Genomic DNA, 24,697 nt, shown 5'->3' with positions numbered 1-24,697 from the left:
CACTTCAATTTTTCAGACCTCAAAATTTGATTAATTGACTGGAGAAACCTCTTCAGTCCTCTTTATTCTCTCAAAACAAATGATGGAGAGGGGAAAGATCCTCCACGGGTGACTCTTTCCCTACCATCATTCATAGACTGGATTTTCTGCACACTCGGTGATACTTGTTTGGGTTTGAATTTCTTAAACATTATATTGGTACCTAAAGTGTACTAAACTATAATAAAACATCAAAATAATGTACTATGTAATCCATGCAAGAAGACTTTCCTTCTCACAAGGCCAGGTGAACATTGGCTGCATTATTCTGTGTCATAGGGTGTAAATGCAACTGGTCCATAAAGTAAATGCCAAACCACAATTCAGATATGTATTTTACGTTCAGTCCATGGGCTTGGCTTCCCCAAGCTGTAGCTCAAGACACTGAGCTTTACATAGAGTTTCAGTTGAGCTGATGGCCATTTTCTGTGTGCAGGTCTCCTTTAAATGCAGCCTCTCAATGCTATGTCTAATTCCATAGCCAAAATAGATGACAAACCCTAAAAGAAAATTGTATGGTATATGTTTATAGACATAAAACTAGTTATGCAGCATAAAATTTATTTTTAAAGGCTAACTAAAAATGCCATTTTATATACTGAACTTATTGCACCAGCCTAAAGTTTCAGCTTGTCAATAGCAGCAATGATCCAGGACTTCAAACTTGTCACAGGGGGGGGTCACCATCTTGGAAAGTGGGCTCTGAACAGCTGTTAAGAAGCTAAGTTTAGGGGTTTTCACAAATTATCAAGCAGAAAATGAGTTGTTTGTACTGATCCGATTCTCATGATGGTTGCACTGGTTTCTGTGCTGTCATGTAGTAACATTGTGACATTTGTACTGTACATTGAGTGGGTCAGTAAGTGACAGCAGCACAGAGCATGTGCAGTGGATCAGCAGAAAAGAAGACGGGGTGCTACTGGGGCATCTTTGGAGACAGATCTTTACTGCTAAAGGGTTGTGGTTGCCTTGGGTTGGTACAGAAGCCCAAAACATAATGTACAACATTTCTTGCCTTAAGTTCTCCAATTTGCAAATGTGGCCAGGGTTCCACTAGGCCCCTTATAAATCTTTGAGGGGCAGGGTACACCTATCCTTCCCTTAAATACTGAGCAACCTGGTGGTGTAAAGCAGGAATGTGTATGATAACTGATTTAAATTAAGCAGCTGCCAAAATACATAGAAAATTTGTTTTTGTTTTTTTTTTCCCTCTAGTGTTAGTGTTGCTCAGCTAAGAGCTGCTCAAATATTGCTTGACAACAGAATAAACACAAGGGGTTGATGCAGTCTGGGAATTTGCACCAGTGAGGTGAATTATATTTTAATTGTAGTTTATGTTTATACTAGTTTTGACTTTTACTGTAGGTTTGTCCTAGGTTAGAGCTTTCTTCCATCATAGAAGGCTGTCTTTCGGGGAAGACCAAAGGCTTAGGACAAAAAGATAAAGGTGCAGCGGAAGAGGCATATTTACTACTCCATAAGTATCATTTGTAGAACTGGCAAGTGCTTTATTTCACAGACAAGCGCTAGCCAAGCTAGTAAGCCCATGCCCAAATGAGGATAGTGGTGAAGCTATGGCCAAGTGGGTGCCAGGCAGCTGCACACCTTCTCCCACTGTTGCTCAAGGGCTAATCTTCTGTTAGGCAATTGTATAATTTAGACTAGTAGTGCTGGCCATGACAACACCATGCTAAATTAGTACGAAGATTACTTCACTCACCAACTGCCATCCATACTGCATAACGGAGCCAGGTATCCGTACTCAGCTGCACCATCAGGTATATATTGACCAGAATACTAACCACAGGAAGAACTGGCACAAAGGGAACCTAAGAAACAGATTATTTTGAAAGCTACATTTGGAAATTTACAATGTTTAATATTCTCTTTACCTATACGCTTTTAAAACATCTAATTTTCAGTGTGCAGAACATAAAGGGTCTAGCAATATTTTGTATGAATGTCAAGTTAATAGTTGTGACTTGGGTTATTTGGTACCACTCCAATCAATTGCTCTACAAGTAATTCATAGCATTTAGCTACCTGTAACATTCACTATAAAATGTAACCAAAGCATTTTGAAGGAAAGTGAATTGTGTACATTCAGAAGGATAGTAGTATCCTTTCTAGTTCTCTTTGGATTTTGGTTTAAGACAAAAGGGACAAGAAGAAGAATCCACTAAGTAATCCCAACTGCTAGGCAGTTGGGATTTTTAAGAGTGAGACACAGGTGGGCGCTTAAAGTGATTTTAAGAGTGAGACACAGGTGGGTGCTTAAAGTGGCAATCCAATCCCCAGAACAAATGTTTGCAGGTCATAGAATCCTGGCCACCAATTTTATTTTTTTGAACTTTTATAGGGAAGACCCCTGACCACCAAATTTTTTTTTTCATTTGGGGTGACCCTGACCACCAATGGGTTTTGATTTTTTTTTTTTTTTTTCATTTTGAGGGGGGCAATCTTGCACATAAATGTGGGTTGTTTGATTTATTTTTGCCAGGACTGCTTTTTAACTAGTCTGGCACTGGTGCAGGGTTACTATTTGGGCATCTTTACTGAGAGTGGAACTGTAAGATACTTTTGGTTTAACTCCAAATGGAGAGGAGGTATCTTTACTATTTTTTTTTTTAATATCTTAAAAGGGATACTGTCCTGGGAAAATTAGTTTTTTTTTTTTAAATTAATCAGTTAATAGTGCTGCTCCAGCAGAATTCTGCTCTGAAATCCGTTTTGCAAAATAGCACACTTTTATATATTCAATTTTGAAATCTGACATGGGGCTAGACATATTGTCAATTTCCCAGCTGCCCCAAGTCATGTGACTTGTGCTCTGATAAACTTCAATCGCTCTTTACTGCTGTACTGCAAGTTGGACTGATATCACCCCCTCCCTTATCACCCCCTCCCTTTTCCCCCCCAGCAGGCAAACAAAAGAACAATGGGAAGGTTACCAGATAACAGCTCCCTAACACAAGATAACAGCCTGGTAGATCTAAGAACAGCACTCAATAGTAAAAACCCATGTCCCACTGAGACACATTCAGTTACATTGAGAAGGAAAACAAGCAGCCTGCCAGAAAGCATTTCTCTCCTAAAGTGCAGGCACAAGTCACATGACCAGGGGCAGCTGGGAAACTGACAAAATGTCTAGCCCCATGTCAGATTTCAAAATTGAATATAAAAAAATCGGTTTGCTCTTCTGAGAAATGGATTTCAGTGCAGAATTCTGCTGGAGCAGCACTATTAACTGATGCGTTTTGAAAAAAACATGTTTTCTGATGACAGGATCCCTTTAAGGAGTATCGACGTTGGGCTGGACTCTTTCTGGGCAGTCAAAAGAGGAGGAATAGAGAGCAGAATCGAACTAATCTAATCTATCTTTCCAATCGAAGCACTCTTTCCCTGGCCATCCCCCGTCAGCATTTAACTGACGGGTATCCCCTCCCACTGACAGATGTGTCCCCTAGCAGAGTTTAAAGCCCCACCTACCTACTTCCTCCCTGTCTTCTTTTTCTCTCTGCGGTGTCCTCTGCAGGAGGTATATTTTTTCTTTTGTGGCTCACCCGGTCCTTTTTAGGGCTGGAATCCAGGCGCAGTTTGCCTCTCTCCGCCTGAAGCTCCAGGTTAGCGTTCGCCTTAGCGCATTCGCTCTGGGGATCCCTCTTAGCGGCCGGGGATTGCAGGTCAGTTTTGACTCTTACTCGTCTGGCGTGTGTTTGCCTGCGCGTGCGCACGTTTTCGCGTGCGCGCGTTTCGCGTGCGCATTTTCGCGCACGCGCGTTACTTCTGACGCCCGCGCTTTTGCGCTGGCGTCATCACGCTGCGTCCTTTGGCGCCAGTTTTTAAACGGTTTTCGGCATCCTTGCCTTTGGCCTGGTAATTTTTACTGTGCTTAGGCTCCTTAGGATTGCCGGCTGCCGAGAATTGTGCCGCCCCTCAGGTTATGGTGAGTCACTTTCAGGTAAGTTTCTACTTCGAAAAGAGGCATTATCTGTACTGAAAGTAAATTGTTTCTTACAGATGGAAGATCCATCGGGGAAAAGGAGGTTGACTTCTGGATCTGAATCTGATGTTGTGATAGTCTGCAGAGCTTGCAAAAATCCCGCTGCTAAGGGGAAGAGGCTCTGCAAACAATGCATCCTCGAATTGCTTGACAAAGACTTTGGTCAATCTGCTCCAGCTAGCAAAAAAGCAAGATCCGTAGAGCTGGATAGTCAAGCTTCCCCTTCGGGGGCTGAGTCTGCCTTATCTGATCCTTCTCCAGCGGATATCTTATCATGGATTTCTCAAGCTGTGTCACAGGGCATTAAGGAAGCAACGGTGAATCCCGGCCCTTCAAATCCTAGACAACAAGTACCGTATGAAGAGGATTCAGAGGAGGAGGAAGATACGGAGGATGAATCCGATCCCTCTTTCGATGTCAAATTTATTCCAGCCTTGATCAAGGCTGTGAGGCATTCCCTTACTCTGCAGGATGAAGACAGGTGAGACAAACTTTTCCTATGCATAAGGAAGTTGAGGAATTAGTATCTGCCGAGTGGCAGAAGGGACCAAGAAGAGTTCCGGTCGAACCTAGATTGGAAAAGTTCTACCCCTTTCCTGCTGGAGTCTCCAAGGTGTGGGACTCTCCCCCTACAGTGGATGCTCCTGCAGCACGCCTTTCTAAGAAGACGGCATTACCAATAGATGATCTCTCAGCACTTAAGCATCCTATGGAGAAGAGGATGGAGACAGAGTTGAGGAAGACCTATTTGGTTGCTGGGGCGATGTTGAGGCCTTCAGTCTCACTAATTTCAGTAATTAAAGCCATGACTCTTTGGACGGAGTCGGTGGCTGTTAATACCAATGAGGAGACTTTAAGCGAGCAGTCTTTGCAGGTTCTGGAAGACATCAAGATGGCATGTAATTTTTGTCTCGAGGCTGCTGTGGATTTAACCAGATTGGCGGCTAGAAGTATGACTTTTTCGGTCGCAGCCCGTAGAGCCTTGTGGCTTAAGGCTTGGTTTGCGGATACTGCCTCTAAGAATGTTCTATGTAAACTTCCTTTTGAGGGGCAGATGCTCTTTGGAAAGGCGTTAGAAGAGATCATTAATAAGTCTTCAGGAGGGAAAAGCACTTTTCTCCCTCAAACTCCCAGACGTTTTAGGAACCCTCCTAGACGTCAAGATCGTTTCATGCCTAGACGAAAGGAGGACACAAGATTTTACAGACCAGGCAAAGAGTTTTTTCGTCCCAACACTTGGAAGACAGGGCAGTCCTATGTGTTCAAGGGGTTCAGACCCAAGGAAGCTAGATCCCCCAAAGGGCAAGCCAAGCAGCAATGATATGAGGCCTGTCCAGATTCCTGTGGGAGCAAGATTATTAAAATATGCAGGGGTCTGGGCAAAGGAGACGGAGGATGTTTGGGTCAAAACAATTGCGACCCGAGGTTATATGATAGAGTTTCTTTGGAAACCCAGATACAATCATTTCATCCAGACTCCGGTCCCTCGGGATGAAGACAAAGAGATTATTTTAAAGGAGTATATCCAGAAACTAATTCTGAAACAAGCAGTGATTCCAGTGCCCAATTCTCAGCTGCGAAAGGGCTTTTATTCTCCCCTGTTCCTGGTCCAGAAAAAGTCAGGCGACTTGAGACCAATTCTGGATCTCAGGAAATTGAACAAATGCGTAAGGGTTCGCTCCTTCAAGATGGAGACCATCCTAACTATCAAGAGAGCAGTAAGTCCTGGAGACTGGCTCATCTCAATCGATCTAAGAGACGCATATCTGCATGTGCCCGTCGCGGTAGAACATCAGTGTTTCCTCAGATTCTTTTTCCTGGGACAGCATCTACAATTCACCTGCCTTCCGTTTGGCCTTTCCACGTCACCCAGAACATTCTCAAAGGTCTTAATAGTTGTCATCGCAAGGTTAAGGAGACAAAACATAGAGGTTTATCACTATCTGGACGACCTGTTAGTTGTAGCCAGAAATCCAGAGATCCTAGAAAGACATCGAGACACAGTGATGTCGGAGCTACAGAGGTTCGGATGGTTGTTAAATCTGGAAAAGAGCCAACTTGTGCCAACTCAGAGATTAGTCTATCTGGGAGCTCAGATAGATACGTGTCTAGGGATGGTTTCCTTGTCTCAGGAGAGGATCTTCAAGATAAAGCAAGTGATGACAACGGTTATTTTTTTACACTGTCTCCCAGCAAGACAATTTATGCAGGTTTTAAGCAGTCTGACTTCAACAATTGGAGTAGTTCTTTGGGCCAGATGGAATATGAGGAAGATTCAAAGGCTATTTCTGATGCAGTGGGATCGACACAGGAAAAATTGGGACCAAATTATTTATTTTTCAGTGGAGGCAAGGAATCAGATGTTATGGTGGCTGAATGCCTCAAATCTTCGGAGAGGATTCCCTCTGCTAGATCAAAGGCCATTAAACATCTACACGGACGCTTCGGGCTCCGGTTGGGGAGCAGTGGTCAGTCCAAGGTCGTTGGGAGAAAGATCTATCTCATCTGCAGTCCAATATCCTGGAATTAAGGGCGGTCATGAAAGCTCTAGAGGCTTTCGAAACCTCTACTTTGGGCAGAGGAGGTCTGCATAAGATCAGACAACGTCTCAGCAGTGGCTTATATCAGGTGTCAGGGAGGCACCAGGAGCAGGGCAATGATGAAAGAATTGAATCCCATTATGGAATTTGCCCAGTCATGCCTCTTGGGGATAACGGCAGTTCATATTCCAGGGAATCTGAATTGGAAGGCGGACTGGTTGAGCCGCAAGCAAGTAGATCCTGGAGAATGGAGCCTCAACAGCCAGGTTTTTCGGAGGATATTGGGAAGATGGGGGATCTCATGGCATCTGTGAACAACCACAAGCTTCCAATCTTCTTCTCCAGAGTTCCATGCAGGGAAGCATGGGCGACGGATGCGTTTGCCCACAGTTGGAACAACCTTTGGGCTTACGTATTTCCCCCATTCGTAATGATCTTCAAGGTTTTGAGGAAGATTTTGAGATCCCGGATCGAAGTTGTCGCAGTCCTACCGGATTGGCCGAGAAGGCCTTGGTATCCGCTGTTAAGGAGGTTGGCTGTGGACAAACCAATGAGACTCCCCTACAAACCAGACCTTCTGTTCCAGGGTCATCTTCTTCATCCTGCTCCTCAACAACTAAAGCTAGCGGCATGGAGACTCAGCTCAACAGGCTGAGGGAAGAAGGCTGTTCGGAAGCCCTTATAAATACTTTGTCGAAATCTCGGAAGAATAGCACTTCTTTAAAATACGATAGAATTTGGAGTATTTTTTCTTCTTGGGCTACGAAGGAGGGATTCAATCCTGAAAACCCGGAGGTGATTCAAGTGTTGGAGTTCCTTCAGTCGGGTTTGGATAAGGGCCTCAGCACCAGTACCCTTAGAGTTCAGGTTTCTGCACTTTCAGCAATTTTGGGAATTCAGTTTGCCAGCAATCCTTTGATAATTCGCTTTTTCAAGGCTGCAGTAAGAATTAGACCACCAGTTAAGGAGCTTGCTCCCTCTTGGGATTTGCCGCTTGTGCTGGAAGCTTTTTCAAAATCTCCTTTCATCCCTGAAGAGAACATATCCATGTGGGATTTAACTCTGAAGTCTGTATTTTTGGTGGCTATAGCTTCAGGTCGAAGGGTCTCCGAACTATAAGCTCTGATGGCTAACCCTCCTTACACAGTATTCAGTGATCAGGGAGTGACACTCAGACCAAGTTTAACATTTCTGCCGAAGGTGGTATCTGAATTTCACCTAAATGAACCGATATGTCTTCCAGCCATTGACAAAAATTCAGATCAGGAGAGAGATATTCCTGAAGTTCTGGATGTAAAGAGGTGTTTGGAGAGGTATCTGATCTCTACAAGACCCTTTAGGAAGTCTGAAAGCCTGTTCATTATCCCTTGTGGAGCTAACAGGGGTCAAGCGGCTTCGATTTCCACGATTCGTAGATGGATCATTACTATGATCAAGAAGGCCTACTCGCTAAAGGGGCAAGAAGTACCTGAGGGGGTCAGGCCCCATTCAACCAGAGGTATGGCGACGTCTTGGGCGGCAGAAGCAGGAGCACCTACAGATGCCATTTGCAGGGCAGCTACCTGGGCTAGTCCTAATACTTTTGCTAAACATTATCGTTTAGATGTCAGGCTAACCAAAAGAGCTGATTTTGGTCGTAAAGTTATTCAAGCAGTACTGAATTCTAAGTAAACTGTTTGATTCTCCCACCCCTTGTTTCATTGCTTGGGTATTACCCGTCAGTTAAATGCTGACGGGGGATGGCCAGGGAAAGGAGGAATTCTTTCATACTTACCGTGATTCCCCTTTCCTGGCCATCCCCCTAGTCAGCATTCCCTCCCGAATCCTAGAGCTTTTTACAGAGACAGGGAGGAAGTAGGTAGGTGGGGCTTTAAACTCTGCTAGGGGACACATCTGTCAGTGGGAGGGGATACCCGTCAGTTAAATGCTGACTAGGGGGATGGCCAGGAAAGGGGAATCACGGTAAGTATGAAAGAATTCCTCCTTTCCTCAGAACAGAGAAAAATGTTCCTCCTCCTCTTTGGGAAGCTGCTGTCAACCCCATTAGCAGTTACTATGTTCCCCATAGAACGGTTATTTTGTGGACTAAACACTGGGCTATAGGCAGAGTGCTTCCCAAACAGTAAACACTATATCTCTTCAAAGACAATGACAGAGGGACAGCCTATCAGATTTGTTTAGTGTAATGGCATCAATCCAGTGAACACAGAGAAACACAAAAACACTAATTTCTGGTCTGCAGTCACAATCAAGTTAATTCAAACCTTGCCTAAATAATGTCAGTATTGCTGCCTGGAGAGCTACGAATGTATTAGTAATTAAATAATGGACATTAAATTAGTGGTAACATTGCACAATGAAACTTAGTATGGACTTATACTTGATATAGACTTGCTGGTGGGTTTGTATGTTATTTGGGATCCTTGGCCCTATTATTGTTATAGATTTCATTAATATGGTGAATATTTCTGTTTCAGAAAGAATGACATTACAGAAGCTCTTGAAGCAGCAGAAAGTGAATGTTACTAGACAGCAGTGGTAGAGCTTACCATGAACGTGGCTTTACTCTGGTTCTGTGGCTGTCTCCAAATAATCACTAATGCAATTATTATTCCAAGCAGGCTCAGGACAAGCAGCGAAAGGCACCAAGCTCTTCCTGAGAGCAGACACTGTGATCCCACTGTAGACACCACACTTGCTACACAAACTAGCAAAGCTGCAAGCACAATGTCAGTGTCAAGATTTACTTGAAATTTACAATGACCCATAGCTAAACCGATACTAAAGAAATCTGAACTTTCTTTTTGGTCATAGTAGCCCACATTGCATAATATGGATATGTTCAATTATAACGTTGACTGCTGGGGAGGGAGCCATAATGTCCAATGTCATGAATGACTGACTAAACAAGGTTTTCCTCATCCTTGGATGTTCTAATTGGCAAAATATCTTTACTGGTCAACTGTTTAAAAGCAACCATCTTATTGGTTGCTATAGGTCACTGCTCCTGGGCAAACTTAGTGCCTTTTATTGCATTTGGGGGATAATAGTGCCTATTAACAGGAAATACATAGTTTGCCCTTCTTTACCTAATGGATAAACCAACTGTATAAATGAGGTATTTGTAAACAACTGGAAAAGTTACATTTAGGGAACCAGGGGCGTAACTATAGAGGAAGCAGACCCTGCGGCTGCAGGGGGGCCCAGGAGGTATAGGAGCCCCATGAGGCCCTAATTCATATACAATTTCAATAAATATTGGCGAAACAAGTCAACCTCTAAACATTTTGGGGGCCTGAAAAATAATTTGCTGTGGGGCCCAGTAATATCTAGTTACGCCACTGTAGGGAACCAAAATTCATATCAACCTGATGAAGAGTAAAACAGACATACTTATGGCAATCACACAGCGTGTCACAAGAGCTGAAGAGTGCACAGAAGGAGTTTCTGGCAGGTGAGATATAGAGCTGATATTCTGCTCCTGAAGATTTCCATCTGGGCTTTTCCCGAAATCTGTTTGTGGCTGATACCTACAGGGACATTGTGAAAACAGATCACTGGCTGTCAGACTGACAGACTGCACTTTCAAGAGGATACTGGTAATTTGTAACCCGTATTGGATTTTGTGTTATCTTTAGTACAAGAGCATAAAAGTTTAATAGTGACTATGATAGTGACAGTTAGTCCACAGTGTATGGACCACATGGTAAGTGCAGGTCTGTTGTGTCTCCATGTGCATTATAGTTGAGGCACACACCTATGACCAGCACCACCTCTCTCTTTTAGGAGGGTCCTTACATGGTATTGGAGGAAAGGTCCACAAAGTCACTGGAAGTTGATGTGTTGGTCATGTTACACAATTAATATGTCAAAGATATAAGATGCCAGGGTATTTGTTACATTTAGCAGCTGCACTACCTGGATCACAGCCCCAGTTACCAACAATGGCTCTACATCGTAAACTACAAAAGGTCCTTTTTCTGCTTTAAAATCAATGGGATGGGGGGGGGGGGGGTGTAACTATGGCATCCTCCAATGGTACCTTTTCTTCTCCTTAAAGCCTTTTATGGCATCGGCACTTACGCAGCTTAAACTTTCATTTATTGATGTCTGGTCAGGGGTCTAAATATCCCCATAGACGCAAAGATTTCAGTGCAATCCGACCAATCCGTCCAATTATCGTGGTTAGTGGGAATCGAACGATCGTGTATCTTACGATTTTTGTCCGACATCTGTCAGAAAATTGATCAGCCAATTTTATCGGTCCCAGTGCAATATATCTATGTTTGCAGGGCCGAGCATACAGCTACCCTCAGTTTTCCTGGCAATATCGCTTGAAAAGGTCTATTTAGTTTATGGACAAATCGTATATATAAACGATCGTTTCGAGATAATCCTGGTCTCACGATAACGAAAAGATCTTTTAAAAATCTTTACATCTATGGCCATCTTAAGAAGAAGCCAGAATGCAGTTAGCCAAGGATGCTCATGAATTGTCAAATCATTGTTTTTACAAAATATTTTTGATGTGATGTTGCCCATACATGCTGCTTACGCAGTGATTTTCTTACCTCAGTAATAATACACACGTTGACACCAAAGTGTAGGCAAGCAGGGTTCCAATAGACATCATATCAACGAGAGCCTTCAGGTTGAAGAGAAATGCCATAAGAGCTATGGACAAGAAATAATAATCTCATTAAGAAGGGTGCAAGCAAATTAATAGATTTCACAAAATTAAAGGGGTGGTTCACCATTAAGTTAACTTTTAGTATGTTGAAGAATGGGTGATTCTAAGTAACTTTTCAACTGGTCTTCAGTTTTTAAATTATTTGCCTTCTTCTCATTCTTTTCTGCTTTCAAATGGGGGGTCACTGACCCCATTTAAAAACAAATGCTTTGTAAGGCTACTAATGTATTGTTATTGCTATTTATTACCCATCTTTCTATTCAGACCCTCTCCTATTTATATTCCAGTCTCTTATTAAAATCAATGCATGGTTGCTAGGGAATTTGGACTCTAGCAGCCAGATTGCTGAAACTGGAGAGCTGCTAACAGGGTCAGACTGGGCCGGCAGGGTGCCGGGAAAAAACCCGGTGGGCCCTGACTCTCAGTCTCTTGGGCCCCATCAGGCCAGACCCGCTCCCTGCCCTTGCTGCCGAGATCTCTATCTCCAGTTCCGGTTGCGTGAAATCCAGGTACGCGCGCACGTATGGAGGAGGGATTGGCATTCCGAAGGTGGCTGCCGCCAGGGCAAGAGGGGGATTTGCAGAAGGGTCGGGACTCAGGGGGGCCCTGAGACATCAGCCCCGGTGGGCCCTGGACTACCCAGTCCGACACTGGCTGCTGAATAAAAAGATAACTCAAAAACCACAAATAATAGAAAATGAAAACCAGATGCAAATTATCTCAGAATATCACTCTCTACATCATACTAAAAGTCAACTTGAAGGTGAACAACCCCTTTAATATTTAAAATTTATGCAATTACAGAATAATGGGCAAAATTAGTTAGCCTAAAACAGTTGCCAGCCAAATTTGATCAAAAGTTTCCAACAATATAAACCCATTTGTGGTGAGCTGAAGATGCATGTGAGAACATTTTCATATACATTAGCTTGAAGTATACACCAGCACCTATAGAAAAATGTTAACTTTTTAGATCAATACTCCATAGAAAGTCAGGACAATAAGGACTGGCCACCAATTAACCATTATTTAGGATTTCTGGATGTAGCCTACAAGCTGCATATTTCAAACATCCATAATTTTAGCTTTTTGAAATATGTCTTACTACAAGCTAGTAGGAGAAAGAAAACTAATCAATAATCAATATTTACCTGCTACAACTCCTGATACAATGGTGGCGATCACTGGGCTCTGACGGCTACTGACCCTAGATAGTGGTTGAAATAACAATCCATCTCTGGCCATAGCAAAGAGTATCCGAGGCATAGGGAACATGGATCCAAGGAGACTATGAATGTAACCAAGCAGATAAAAGATCAGTGCTTTAAAACACCATCTATTTGATATGTACTATATAATTAAATATCAAGATTGTATTTTATGACTGAAACCAAGGGAAAAGGCAGAAACTAAATAAAATTGACCAGTGACGGAACTTCATAAAATGTAATTTTAAGGGAGAAACTTGAGGTTCGATAGCAATTCCTTTGGCAATATTTACTAATGACGTTGACCATAGTTCTTCAGAATGGCTTGGTTCCCCAATAAGACATGCTTTACTTTACTGATGATAACATTATCAATAACTATAGATAATAAAATCAGACCAGGTAAGAAATTATTTCTGCTTTTATAATAATTAAAATATTTCTGTGTATTTATGTTATGACAACAAGGGATGTTCCCGAGTCAAAACCATGGAGTGTCCTAGGAATTCATGGGCAGTTGCTCGTAATAGAGACATACAGGTTAATAGGTTACATGAAAGTATATCCATCGACAGCACTCCAATTTTTCATTAAGACCGCCTTTATTATTTGCAAAGCATTGCATAGCAGCATAGCAACATAGTGCAACGTTTCGAGTGGCACTCCACTCTTTGTCAAGAGTGCCACTCGAGTGCCACTCGAAACGTTGCACTATGTTGCTATGCTGCTATGCAATGCTTTGCAAATAATAAAGGCGGTCTTAATGAAAAATTGGAGTGCTGTCGATGGATATACTTTCATGTGATACAAGGAAGCCTTTGTGAACAGGCTTAAGGACTTGCACCCACCAAGAAATTTGGGCCTAGTAAGTAAGTGCGGTTTTTATTGGAAGTGTTTGTTAATAGGTTACAGACAGCATCCAGATGGTTAGGCAAGGGGGAGTTTTTCTTTCAAACAAGTGCCCCAGACCCCCAAAATTGTGTTTAAGACCTCAGAAAGTTCTGATTTTATGCCCCTGCCCTTATAACACTGCAGGTCTATCTGCCAGGCTGCTGTCTGATACTAGTTACATGAGAGTCAGACTGGGTTAGAATATGTATTTACCTTAGTTCTGGTGAGAGTTGAAACTTATGTCTGACTGTGAGAAATGCTGAGTGGCTAGGTATGAATTCCTGTGGCCACTGCACAAAGGGAACCCACCAAATCCTGGTCGGAATTGCTCTGTTTTCAGACTGTTAGTAGATGTTAAGTTGTATTGTGTGTGTATATATATCACTCCCCATAAAGTCTCTTATGTTCTGACTCAGTCTGCCCATTGTCTATGTTTCTCCTCCTGTTTGCCAGTCCTATACAGCAGCGTAAATTTTCTCGGGCCCCCACAGAAAGCAACTCTAACCCACCACCCCGGAGCATACACTCACATACTTGCGGCAGTGGGGTGAGTTGTAAGCTTTGGGGAGCTGTATACAGCAGACTCCCTCAATCATCGGGTCCCCCCTCTCCCCTATGGATGTAGAGGTATCCTGCTTCCTATAACTTTCAGGTATATGTAATGTAAAAGGTTTGTGTTCTATCATTCAGGAGCAGAGCAGTCAAATAAAATGGCAGAAAATCTTACCTTGTAGTTAGAGCACAGAGTGATCCAACAGCCACAATATACTTAGCCACATTCCAGCCAACATATTCAAAAGCAGCTGGCAATGGGCTCTGCGAGTCCAGGAGGTGATATGGCATCATGAGGGTAAGGGAAGCAGAGACCCCAAAATAGGCAAAGAAGCAAATGGACAATGACAACACTATGCCAAGTGGAATGGATTTTTGTGGATTCTTCACCTCCTCTCCTGTAATTTTAATTTTCCATAATATAGATACAAATGTCAGGAAGCCCATGCTAATCTGCTGTATAAAAAGATCCTGACTGATTTAAAAGTCTAAAAGGCATAAAAATAAACAATATTCCCCAAGGCTTAGGGACCTTAAAAATATTTGGCTCATTTTTTTGGGACTACAGCTCTCAGCATACTGTAAAACTATATTATCAAGATAGTCGTCTTAAAGAGGTGGTTCACCTTAAAATTATCTTTTAGTATGTTATAGAATTATCAATCCAAGTAAACTTTCAATTTGTCTTCATTATTTATTTTTATAGTTTTTGAATGATTTGCCTTCCTCTTCTTCTCTTTCCAGCTTTCAAATGGGGGGAGATCACTCACCCCATCTGAAAAATAAAGCTCTGTAAAAGTTCAGGCTTCTTACTTTGGAGAACTAGTTAATGCCATATAAGAAATTTTGCATATCTTTAAAGTAATATATATATATTCAAATATAAGCATTCATTTCTCAGGTGAGAGAGGGTGTGGTTTTAGGAGTTGGTTGATGGATTAGATTAGGTCGTTTTTCTTTTCTGGAAGGGTTTGAAGCTAGTCTAACCAGCAGATGGCAGACTGAGTCTTTCCAAAAAGCAAAAAAAAAAACCCAAAACGTTATCTGTGTGTTGAACTAAAATATGGCCATGCAAATGTTTCCCTTTAATGATTTTGCTGCTCTTCAACCTAAAAGCACGTTGGCAACAAAAATATGTACTGTATTTATTATATTTTTCATTTTTTTTGGAAATCATTTTAATGCACTGGTCACTTTATATTAAATGAACTAAGGGGTTTGGAAGGATTTTTAAAAAAACTTTTAATTCACGTAAGCACTGATTGAATCTGGTTGGATCTTGGCAGCACATTATGACAAGTAGCTAATCTAGATCCAACATCACAGAGCGAAACTAATCATTTATATTTATCAAAGTATTGATTGAATTGGTGAAATTGTATAGATTAAGGGCTCTTACTGACGAGCGGTTGTAGCTGCTCTCCCTTGCGTTCCATTTTTCTGCGTTCAGCCGCAGGGGAGCGCAGGAATAGACGCATTACATTTTTTCCAATGGGGCTGTACTCACACAGGCGCATGTAGGCGCCGAACGCAGGAAAAATGCAGCATGTTGCATTTCAACCTGTGTTCGGCGCCTACACGCGCCTGTGTGAGTACAGCCCCATTGGAAAAAATGTAATGCGTCTATTCCTGCGCTCCCCTGCGGCTTAACGCAAAAAAACGGAACACAGGGGAGCACAGCTACAACCGCTCATCAGTAAGAGCCCTAAGTGTTGATTGTTAAGTGGCAATCCCGCAACACGTGTGGAGATAAGGGGTTGCACAGTGTGGAAATAAGCACTTGGCACTTTAATTAAACCAAATACTGGTGAACCAATAATTGCACAGTTGTAGAAAATAAGCACCTAGCACTTTTTTTAAACTAAAAAATCTTTTACATAGTACAAACGGTGGCACAGACGTGAAATAGGAGAACATAGCACCCAATATTCAACCAATATAAGTGGAATTAATTAAGAAATCATCATACAAACATAATAGGTTGAAGTTCATTTAATTAATGAGTGAATAAGTAACCATTGGAGGACAATTATCCTGAATCTGGAAGTTATCAGGTGGAGATATTTAGAACTAAACATAGTGGGTGTAAGAAATCGGAGAACTTTTATATTCGTATAAAATTACAGTAACAAACAAGGTTCTTTCTTATTTTCTATTCTTTTAAGTGTATTTTTCATTTCTGAAATGTACCTGTTGTTGCAATGCAGTCAAAACCAACAAAGGCATAAAAGCAAGTGGCAGCTCCTGCCAGTGTTCCGCTAAAGCCGAATGGCATGAATCCACCCGCCCCAAAGTCCAGTCCAGTTTCATTTCCTATAGAGTGATTACTGTTGGGATAAGGGATACAATAATCAATTATGTCCTTTATTGCCTTAATGGAAACAAAGAGGCTTATTAAGACTGTAGTCAATGCAATTTTCAGGATAGATATTAATAGCTTTGTTCCTATGAGAATTCATATAGAACAATTGCACTTCATAGCAAGAAAAGAAAGCAGTACAATATCATAACAATATATGGGAAGAGTGTTGGTTGGCTACACAAGCACAAGCCATAGAAGGAAATGTTGTATGTATATGTATACAACTTATGACACCAGTGCACACAAGAAATTATGGAGCAAACAGAACATTTTGTAAGCATACACAAATTCTGTATTTTCAGAAGAGGACTTTCACCAGGGGTCCACAACCTTTTTTACCCACAAGCAAAATTCATATGTATAATGAGTTGGTGAGCAATGCAAGCATGAAAAATGTTCCTCGGTGGTGCTAAATGAGTGTTGTGATTGGCTATTTGGTAGTCCAAATTGCTTGGCAGTACAACTGTTTTTTACGAAACCAAAACTCTGGGAGCAACATCCAAGAGGTTGGTGAGCAACATGTGGTTGGGGTTCACTAACTTAAACTAAGGCTATATGGACCTTCTTCTGCTACCCATTAATTGAGACCATCATTTTTCAGCTTTGTAGTCAGAATTCACTGCTACATATACATTAGGCCAGCTACGGGTGCATTTTAATGAAGGTATGGGGAGGATAAGCCTCCACAAATGACCACCAATTAATTTCCCACAACAAACAGATTGGAAGTATTATACATAAAGTTGGAACTGCATTTATCTTTCCATGTGTTATGGGGTATTATGCACACAATCAGCACTTTTGTACTTTATACTACCATGTGGTCTGGGCTTATTATATATGATGAAACTGGCACTTTATGTATACTATTATGTCTTCTGGGGACATTATATATGGAATTGGCATTGTTATCCTGCCATGCATTCTGGAATGTATGAAATTAACACTATATTTTTACTTAGCCTCCCCAAATACATAAATCACACCTAAGTATTTAGCATTTATTTTATATGTTGAAATATATTTCATCCCATGCAGGGGCTATACTATATTATAGAGGAAGCAGACCCCGCAGATGCAGGGGGGCCCAGGATGTATAGGGCCCCCATGAGGCCCAAATTCATATACAGTTTCAATAAATATTGGTAAAACAGGTCAACCTCTAAACATTTTGGGAGCCTGAAAAATAATTTGCTGTGGGGCCAGGGATATCTAGTTACGCCACTGATCTCATGTGTACCTCACACTCTGCTTGGTAGCCCAAAGGTCTTCCTTGCTCATTTTCCAATATTTTAAGTTGCCTGTAACACAGCCGCTGGCAATAACAAACAGAAGGACCAGTATGTTAATAGCAGTGAAGACTTTGTTCACTGCAGTTGACTCTTTTACTCCAAAGGAGAGAAGGCCTAGGAGACAAGAATTATCACATGTTCACACTAATGGTAATATTTGTGCCCAAAAGTATGTTTAATGGCTACACCACAGCAGATATTGGTTTCCAATGGACCCCTTAGACTTGGCTGGTCCTAATAGATCTGCAGTAGGTCTGTATTTGCAGTGTGTATGCAGGAGGCTGTACACCAGTAGTTATTTACTTTAAGGAGAGCGGGTGTTACAGGACTCTTTTGTAATTTTGAGCTTGGGGGGAACAAAATTACAAAAGAGTCCTGTAACACCCGCTCTCTTTAAAGTGAAAAGGTGGAAAAAAATAAATTATTTTCCCAAACATTTTGTGCTTTTAAACACATTGGGTACATTTTAGCCTATACTGCTGTAACTAAAAATCACTTATTCTTTTCATGCCTTCTTAATCCGCCATTTAAACCACTTCTAGGATAAGCAAAACCCCAGCAACCTATTTAAGGGATAGTTCACCTTTAAGGGCAGAGACACATGCTGCGATTCGGGGAGATTAGTCGCCCGGCGACAAATCTCCTCTTCTTCGGGGACACTAATCTCCCCAAACTGCCTCCCCTGCCTTCCCTACCAGCTAGTATGAAAATTGCCACCGGGATGGCACTCGGAGCTCTTTGTTTTCTGAAGTCGCCCCAAGTTTCCTCCTGAAGCAACTTCAGGCAACTTCAAAAAACAAAGCGATCCGAGTGCCATCCCGCCACCAAGCCGGTGGGAAGGCAGGGGAGGCAGTTCGGGGAGATTAGTCGCCCTGAAGAAGAGGAGATTTGTCACCGGGCGACTAATCTCCCTGAATCGTTGCGTGTGTCTCTGCCCTTACATTAGAGAGTGATATTCTGAGACAATTTGCAATTAAACTTAATTTGTGTTTTTTTTTTATTTCGTTTTTTGTTCAGCACCTTTTCAATCCAGAATTTCATTAGCTATCTGGTTGCTAGGGTCCAAATAAGTCTAGCAACCAGGCAGTGGTGTAAATTGTAAACTAGAATAGAAATGGGAGAGGCCTGATTAGGAAGATAAGTAATAAATAATAACAATAAAATTGTTAACTAACAGAGCTTTCCATCATAGATGCTATCTACTGTATATACCTGCCAGAAGGATTATAAGGCACACTGCAAATATATCAGGATACTCAGCAAGTCCTGGAAGATCCATGTGCATAGTATTGCCTAAGAAATTCCCAATCTTCTTGCCCACCAGTTCATCAAAAGTGGCACTCCATGCCCGGGCGACACTGGAGGTACCTGTGTTGCAAGAAAATGAAATGTGAAATAAGTTAATTTGAAAATCTGTATCAATGAGAACAATGAAGACATAAATGACTACTTTCCTGCGTCCAACAGCTAGATATTTTAATTGTATCCTTTGAGGATGAGAGAAAGGCAGGTAAATTGAAAAAAGAAATAGGGAAGGGGTTCAGTGCAGATGCTGAACTGTTAGATGCCACCGTCAACAATAATGAAATTATATGCGATTGGGCCCAGGTGCAGCCTCATTTTTTTGGCTGATTTGCATTAGTGCGGGTGTCCAGTGGACCCCGAGGGAGAATAGGCCCTGACAGTCACTATATAGTGGGCGTGTGGGGTCTTTTTGGGCCTCCTTGTACTGGGCAGGGACCTGTTTTGAATCCCAGACCTGACTGGATCCCTTATCCAAAAACCCAATATCTAGAAAGCTCCCAATTACAAGAAGGCGAACCCCCATAAATTCCACTTTTAAGTGAGTACAAAATAAGAATATAGATTTTTTTAATAGGTCACAGAATAGCATATTAGTGAACCTTACTTGTTCACATGCTGCAGAACTGCACTGTAATAAACTGGTTAAACACTCTTTTTCCTCTTGTTGTAAGCTGCCTTTTAAATCCTTTAAGTCCTGTGCTTCCAACTGAGCTAAAAGCGCCAACTAATATGGAGCTTGATTTTTGGAAAGAAAAGCCCCTGGCAATGCAGGAAGGCTAGTTGTTCTGCCTAAAAATTAGGGGTGTCCAGTTGTTGAACTTTAGTCCACCAAGTAGTCACAACACAAAAATAAAGATCTCTGCATTTACCACTCCTTCTTTATGATGTTAATGATTCCTCTACAGCCTAGTGACTACCAAGTACAATGAAAATAAATGCTTGTGGTGTTCATGTTACTATTTTTTTAGTATGATTACTGCCCTTCTATTCTGCTAAATTATTTCTAGTTGCAAAGGAGTGATAAATGGCAGCCATAAGCAGATTCATTCTGAAGCTACATTTTAATAATGTTTAATTACTTCTTTGTATTCAGGCTCTTTTCTATTTATAATCTTTTTATAAAAGGCTGAGCTGCAATAAAATAAAAAATACCAATATCTACATCAAACAAAAAGTTAATTTTAAAGTGAACATCTCCTTTTAGCACCAACAAGGTCCATTTTACAAGCAGACTAAAATACAAGGTGTCTTGCCTATAACATAGGATAAAATGAGATTCCATCCCGTGATGAAGGCCCAGAGTTCCCCAACTGTCACGTAGCTGTAGAGATACGCAGATCCTGTGAGTGGTACACGTGCACCAAATTCCGCATAGCACAGTCCTGCAAGCACTGAGGCTAGAGCTGCAATTAAGAAGGATATAATGATACTGGGCCCAGAATCCACTTTGGCCACTTCTCCTGCCAAGACATACACCCCAGCACCCAATGTGCTCCCAACACCTAGAGCCACCAGGTCAAGAGTTGAGAGGCAACGGCAAAGGTCAGAACTACCGGTTCCCTCTAAGGTCACATGCTTTGTTCTAGTTAGGATTTTGTAGAAGCTGTATAGTCCTTCATAGGGTTTCATCTGTAAGTGACAACAGCCAAGAGAGAAAGGTCAGTCAGAAAAAATAAGGACCTAAGGTGCATTCACACAAACTGATCTGCTTATTCTGGTCAGAAATGAGTTACTTTTAAGCCGAATACCTTGACAGGTATCTGTTTACCCATCAAAGGGCAAAAGCACGAGGTGATACTTCAGGCATGTTTTTGAACTTGGTGAGCAATGCATTAGATTAGCTGAATGCACTTCTTTCCCCCAATTTAAAGCACCTGGCAAATGAAATGAGAATGCTTGGTTTTCAGCTAGAGAGAGTGTAGACTCTTTTTTGGTCAGAACTCACCATAACTCATTAAATGGGTACAAATGTAATTGTTGAATCAGTCATTGTTGCAAGGCTTTCAGGTGGACCAAGGAGAGCTAATGGCCATTCCACCCCAATTCTCATCTTAACTGGCTCCGCCTGTCTTGTTCCAAGCCCTCCCAGGAGGGCTGCCCTACTACCCCATTGACTAATTTTTGCTTTCATCACTGAATCATCTGCTAGTATGCTACGAAAGAAAAGACACCAACACATATTAAACTTTAAAATCGTTAAGTCTTTATTAAGAAATAACTTACCGAAACTCCGCTTGCGCTCCTCTTCAGAAACGATGGCAGGGCGACGATCCATCGTGGGGCGCTCAATTTCTGCTCCCTGGCTGTCTCCTATAAGGAAGGCAGGGAGGAGAAATGGAGCGCCGCACAATGGATCAATGATCGCCTTTTCCGAAGAGCGCAAGCAGAGTTTTGGTAAGTTATTTCTTCATAAAGACTTAGCGACTTTAATAAAGTTTAATATGTGTTGTTGTTTTTTTTTCCGTAGCATACTGACACATATTTTTTAGAAAATTTTTGCTGTTGCTGGTCCTTTAACAGGTGCCTTATGAGTAATCCAACTGGGTAAGTCATATAAAAGCAAAACCAATAATAAGCTGTTTTCTGTTTACATGTCAAAATGCATCAAGTTAATAGTGCTTCTGCAAAAGAGTTCTTCAATGAAATTCATTTTTTATATTTAATTTTGAAATGTGGCATGGTCTAGACATATTGTCAGTTTCCCAGGTGCCCCCAGTCATGTGACTTGTGCTCTCATAAACTTCAGTCACTTTTTACTGCTACACTGGGGGGTGATATCACCCCTACCATCCTACCCGAGCAGACCATTAGCAGCCGATCAACAGAACAATGAGCAGCTACCTGACACCTCTATGAATTATTTGCAAAGTAAACAGTGTCATTTAGAAATAAAAAGTACTGTAAACCATAAAAATCATGACAGAATCTCTTTAATGAATCTTCAACTGCTAGATGGTTGGAGGTGGATTAAATGCAGTTTCCTCAAGGTCCCCTATTTCACCCAACTAAAACAAAACCTGTTCAATATTTAAAACACTATGAGACCAGGTTAGTTTGTTAAACAAGCAAACTTTCTAAACATTGGTATTATAATATGTCCGACTTACCTCCAAACCAAAGCAGTCACCAACCAACAGTCTGAATAAGCTGATATTTTTGAGTGAGTACGTGTAGCTCTGTTGTGTTAATGAAATTTTCTTCAATCGTTTTTAAATCCCAACCTTACACTTAACAATTTACACTCACAAATACTCTCCTCTCGTTAAATTCATTAAAACTGCTGATTTCTTTGCTCAATAACAGAGGTTTTGCTATTTTAAAGTGAGACTATAGCGAAAGAAAGTCCAACTGACACTTTCACATAATTGCTTCTAAAACTTAATGGTTAAATGCAAAGTCCTGCACATTTCTATGGAATTATTCATAATCTCCACAGTTTTTTTCCCTCAAATCTCATAATCTCCTTTCATTGGGAATTTTCTGCAGGTTTCGCCTCCGCTGGCACAAAGCAGCTATGGTCAGCAGACTGTACCCATTGTTGCTACTGAAGGAATAAAGTGTTTTATTTTATTTATTCTACATGTACTGTGTTTTTTACACTCTTTTTGGCTGTACTGATATTATCAACAAATGTCTTAAATCATAAATCAATCTTTTTTTTAACTCCAAGATGAGGCTTCTTAGTAAAGGAATCAATTTCTTATCTCTGAGTAGTTTAGTAAGTATCCAGGTCTAGTTAATTTTGTATACAGAATATTTTGACCCACAGGAATACCCATCAACTTTGTTCAAACTGTATTCTGCCTATTCCTTTAATATATATATATATATATATATATATATATATATATATATATATATATATATATATATATATATATATATATATATATATATGTAAAACATTTTTGTTATAATGCACACATGGAAAACTACTTTGTTTTTCCCTGAAAAACTCTAGCCCACCCCTGAAAAGCAGAGTAATTGATGCAACCGCACAAGCCCCGTAGCTATCGAGACTGAGGCAGCTTATTACACAGAGAGCTTATTGGTGCAACTCAGCACAACCAGGAAGTGAGGCAGGATAGTGAAAATGTTTTCTTTACAAGTGAAAATTCTTCTCTGGTTCTTTTAATCCATAGTGACCAAAAAGCAAGGAAGAATAATAAAAGGTTAAAGGGAATGATGTAATAAAAGTCTAGTAACCCATGGCAACCAGATTCAAACAGGTGACCTTGTAATTCTTAATTAAAGGGACAGAGGCTCAATATATCAGAGCCCCAACACATGCAGAATACATTACTTCCTCAGCCTTTTCTGCCCTACCCCATGGTCAGTTAGTTTTGCCCAGCAAGTTATGAAAAGTGATGTAATAAAGGTCTAGTAACCCATGGCAACTAGTGTTATCAGTCACCTGCTGATTCTTCACTATACCTGCTTTGAAACTTTTATTACACTACAGTAAATAAATAAATAAAAAAAATGTCATTATCATTTTTGGATGTGCCATATTTGATTAAAGGTCCTAGCTACCCAATGTAAATAAGGCTGGATTAGATGGTATTGGTACATAAAATCAGTATATACTGAATGAATAGATTCTAAAAACGGGCAATGAGAAGAGCAAAGGCAAATTATGTGGTGCAGGCAAGAAGCTGAATTGACTTACTGTGCCTCTGTCCTTTGAAAGCTTGTGTCCTTGGGAAGAGGAAGCCAAAGTGCTATTGAGACCCCAGAGGGTGAGAGACCCAATATATGAGAGCCCCCACATGCAGAATACATTACTTCCTCAGCCTTTTCTGACTCTCCACCTACTACTGTCCTACAAAACCCCATAGTCAGTTAGTTCTGTCCAGCAAGTTATTTTCCCACAGCCTTGTCCAAACTTCACTCAGGGAACAGAGAACGAATGTGCTGTCAGGGAACACAGGGTGGGAAGGGCACAATTAGTATTTGGAAATGGCTCATACTGGCAAACACTGTCAGCACCTCTTTCTTATTCCCTTTCTAAATCAGCCCTTGTCTCGTTTCTCCCTCTCAGCCTTTCTCACCCCCTCCTTAGTGAACTGCCATATCCATGCTTTGCAGTTATCTGTTCTAATTCCTTCTATACCCCTGTCTGTCTGCTCTGTCCCATGTTTTAGGGCTTTGTCGGTTGTTTTATTTCTAACTCATCTGGACTAATGAAATGATTAGGCTAGAGGTCTATAGGCAGTAATAAAGTAGGTGAGCAGACTCATAGTGTAACCCTTTCAGCGGCAGATGATTTCCACAAACACATTGGCGAACTTCCAGTCACTTTGCATTCATTACGTTAAACAAGAGCTTATTGTTTTCTAGTGTAGGGATGTGAAAATCTTAGACACCCTTACACTTTATTGACAGGCACATCCTTAGCTATTTGGATACCTAAGTGGGTCCTAAAACACAGTTGGGAGGAGTACTGTGCTCCTGTGCTTATGTAACCCCTGTAATTCACACTGTGACCTGAGTGGCGCTGTGCCAGAGTATAAAAGGTTTAGGAGCCATGTGCTCTGGGTCCATTGCTTTAGCCCAACCAAACAGGCTGGAAGGGAATGGGTAGTGCTGACCCTAGAGTCCAGTACCCTAGTAAGTAGATAGCTATACTTGTTCATAGATCACTCTAGGAGTGATAGAGAGGTTAATTAGTTGAGCAGCTCAAGGCTCCTACGAGGAGATTAGTGGGATTAAGATCCCTGGGTAATACTGACCCAGAGAGGGACTAAATGTGTTGAGATTAGGGATGGTAGGTTTCCCCTAAGAGCAACCAGGAGTGCCTGAGTACTGAAGATAT

The 24,697-nt window shown here is 41.3% G+C and overlaps 1 protein-coding gene across 2 annotated transcripts; it reads right to left on the bottom strand.

Annotated features, from left to right (window-relative positions):
- Positions 1 to 25: 25 nt before the first annotated feature.
- On the bottom strand, positions 26 to 23,766 carry slc7a2.2.L (solute carrier family 7 (cationic amino acid transporter, y+ system), member 2, gene 2 L homeolog). Of its 2 annotated transcripts, none has more exons than XM_041585151.1 (12): positions 23,552 to 23,766; positions 20,136 to 20,511; positions 18,790 to 18,945; positions 17,526 to 17,691; positions 16,114 to 16,250; positions 14,099 to 14,321; positions 12,424 to 12,560; positions 11,154 to 11,256; positions 9,976 to 10,112; positions 9,132 to 9,298; positions 1,760 to 1,868; positions 26 to 539 (listed from the first exon to the last, which is right to left on the bottom strand). In XM_041585151.1, exons 1-12 carry the CDS (start codon positions 23,651 to 23,653, stop codon positions 382 to 384), a joined length of 1,971 nt encoding a protein of 656 aa, XP_041441085.1. In that variant the 5' UTR covers positions 23,654 to 23,766; the 3' UTR covers positions 26 to 381.
- Positions 23,767 to 24,697: the final 931 nt, after the last annotated feature.

The sequence above is a fragment of the Xenopus laevis genome, chromosome 3L, assembly GCF_017654675.1.
Source record: "Xenopus laevis strain J_2021 chromosome 3L, Xenopus_laevis_v10.1, whole genome shotgun sequence".
Lineage (NCBI taxonomy): Eukaryota > Metazoa > Chordata > Amphibia > Anura > Pipidae > Xenopus > Xenopus laevis.
The sequence above is the reverse complement of the archived record's forward strand: the minus strand, read 5'-3'. Positions and strand labels throughout refer to the sequence as shown.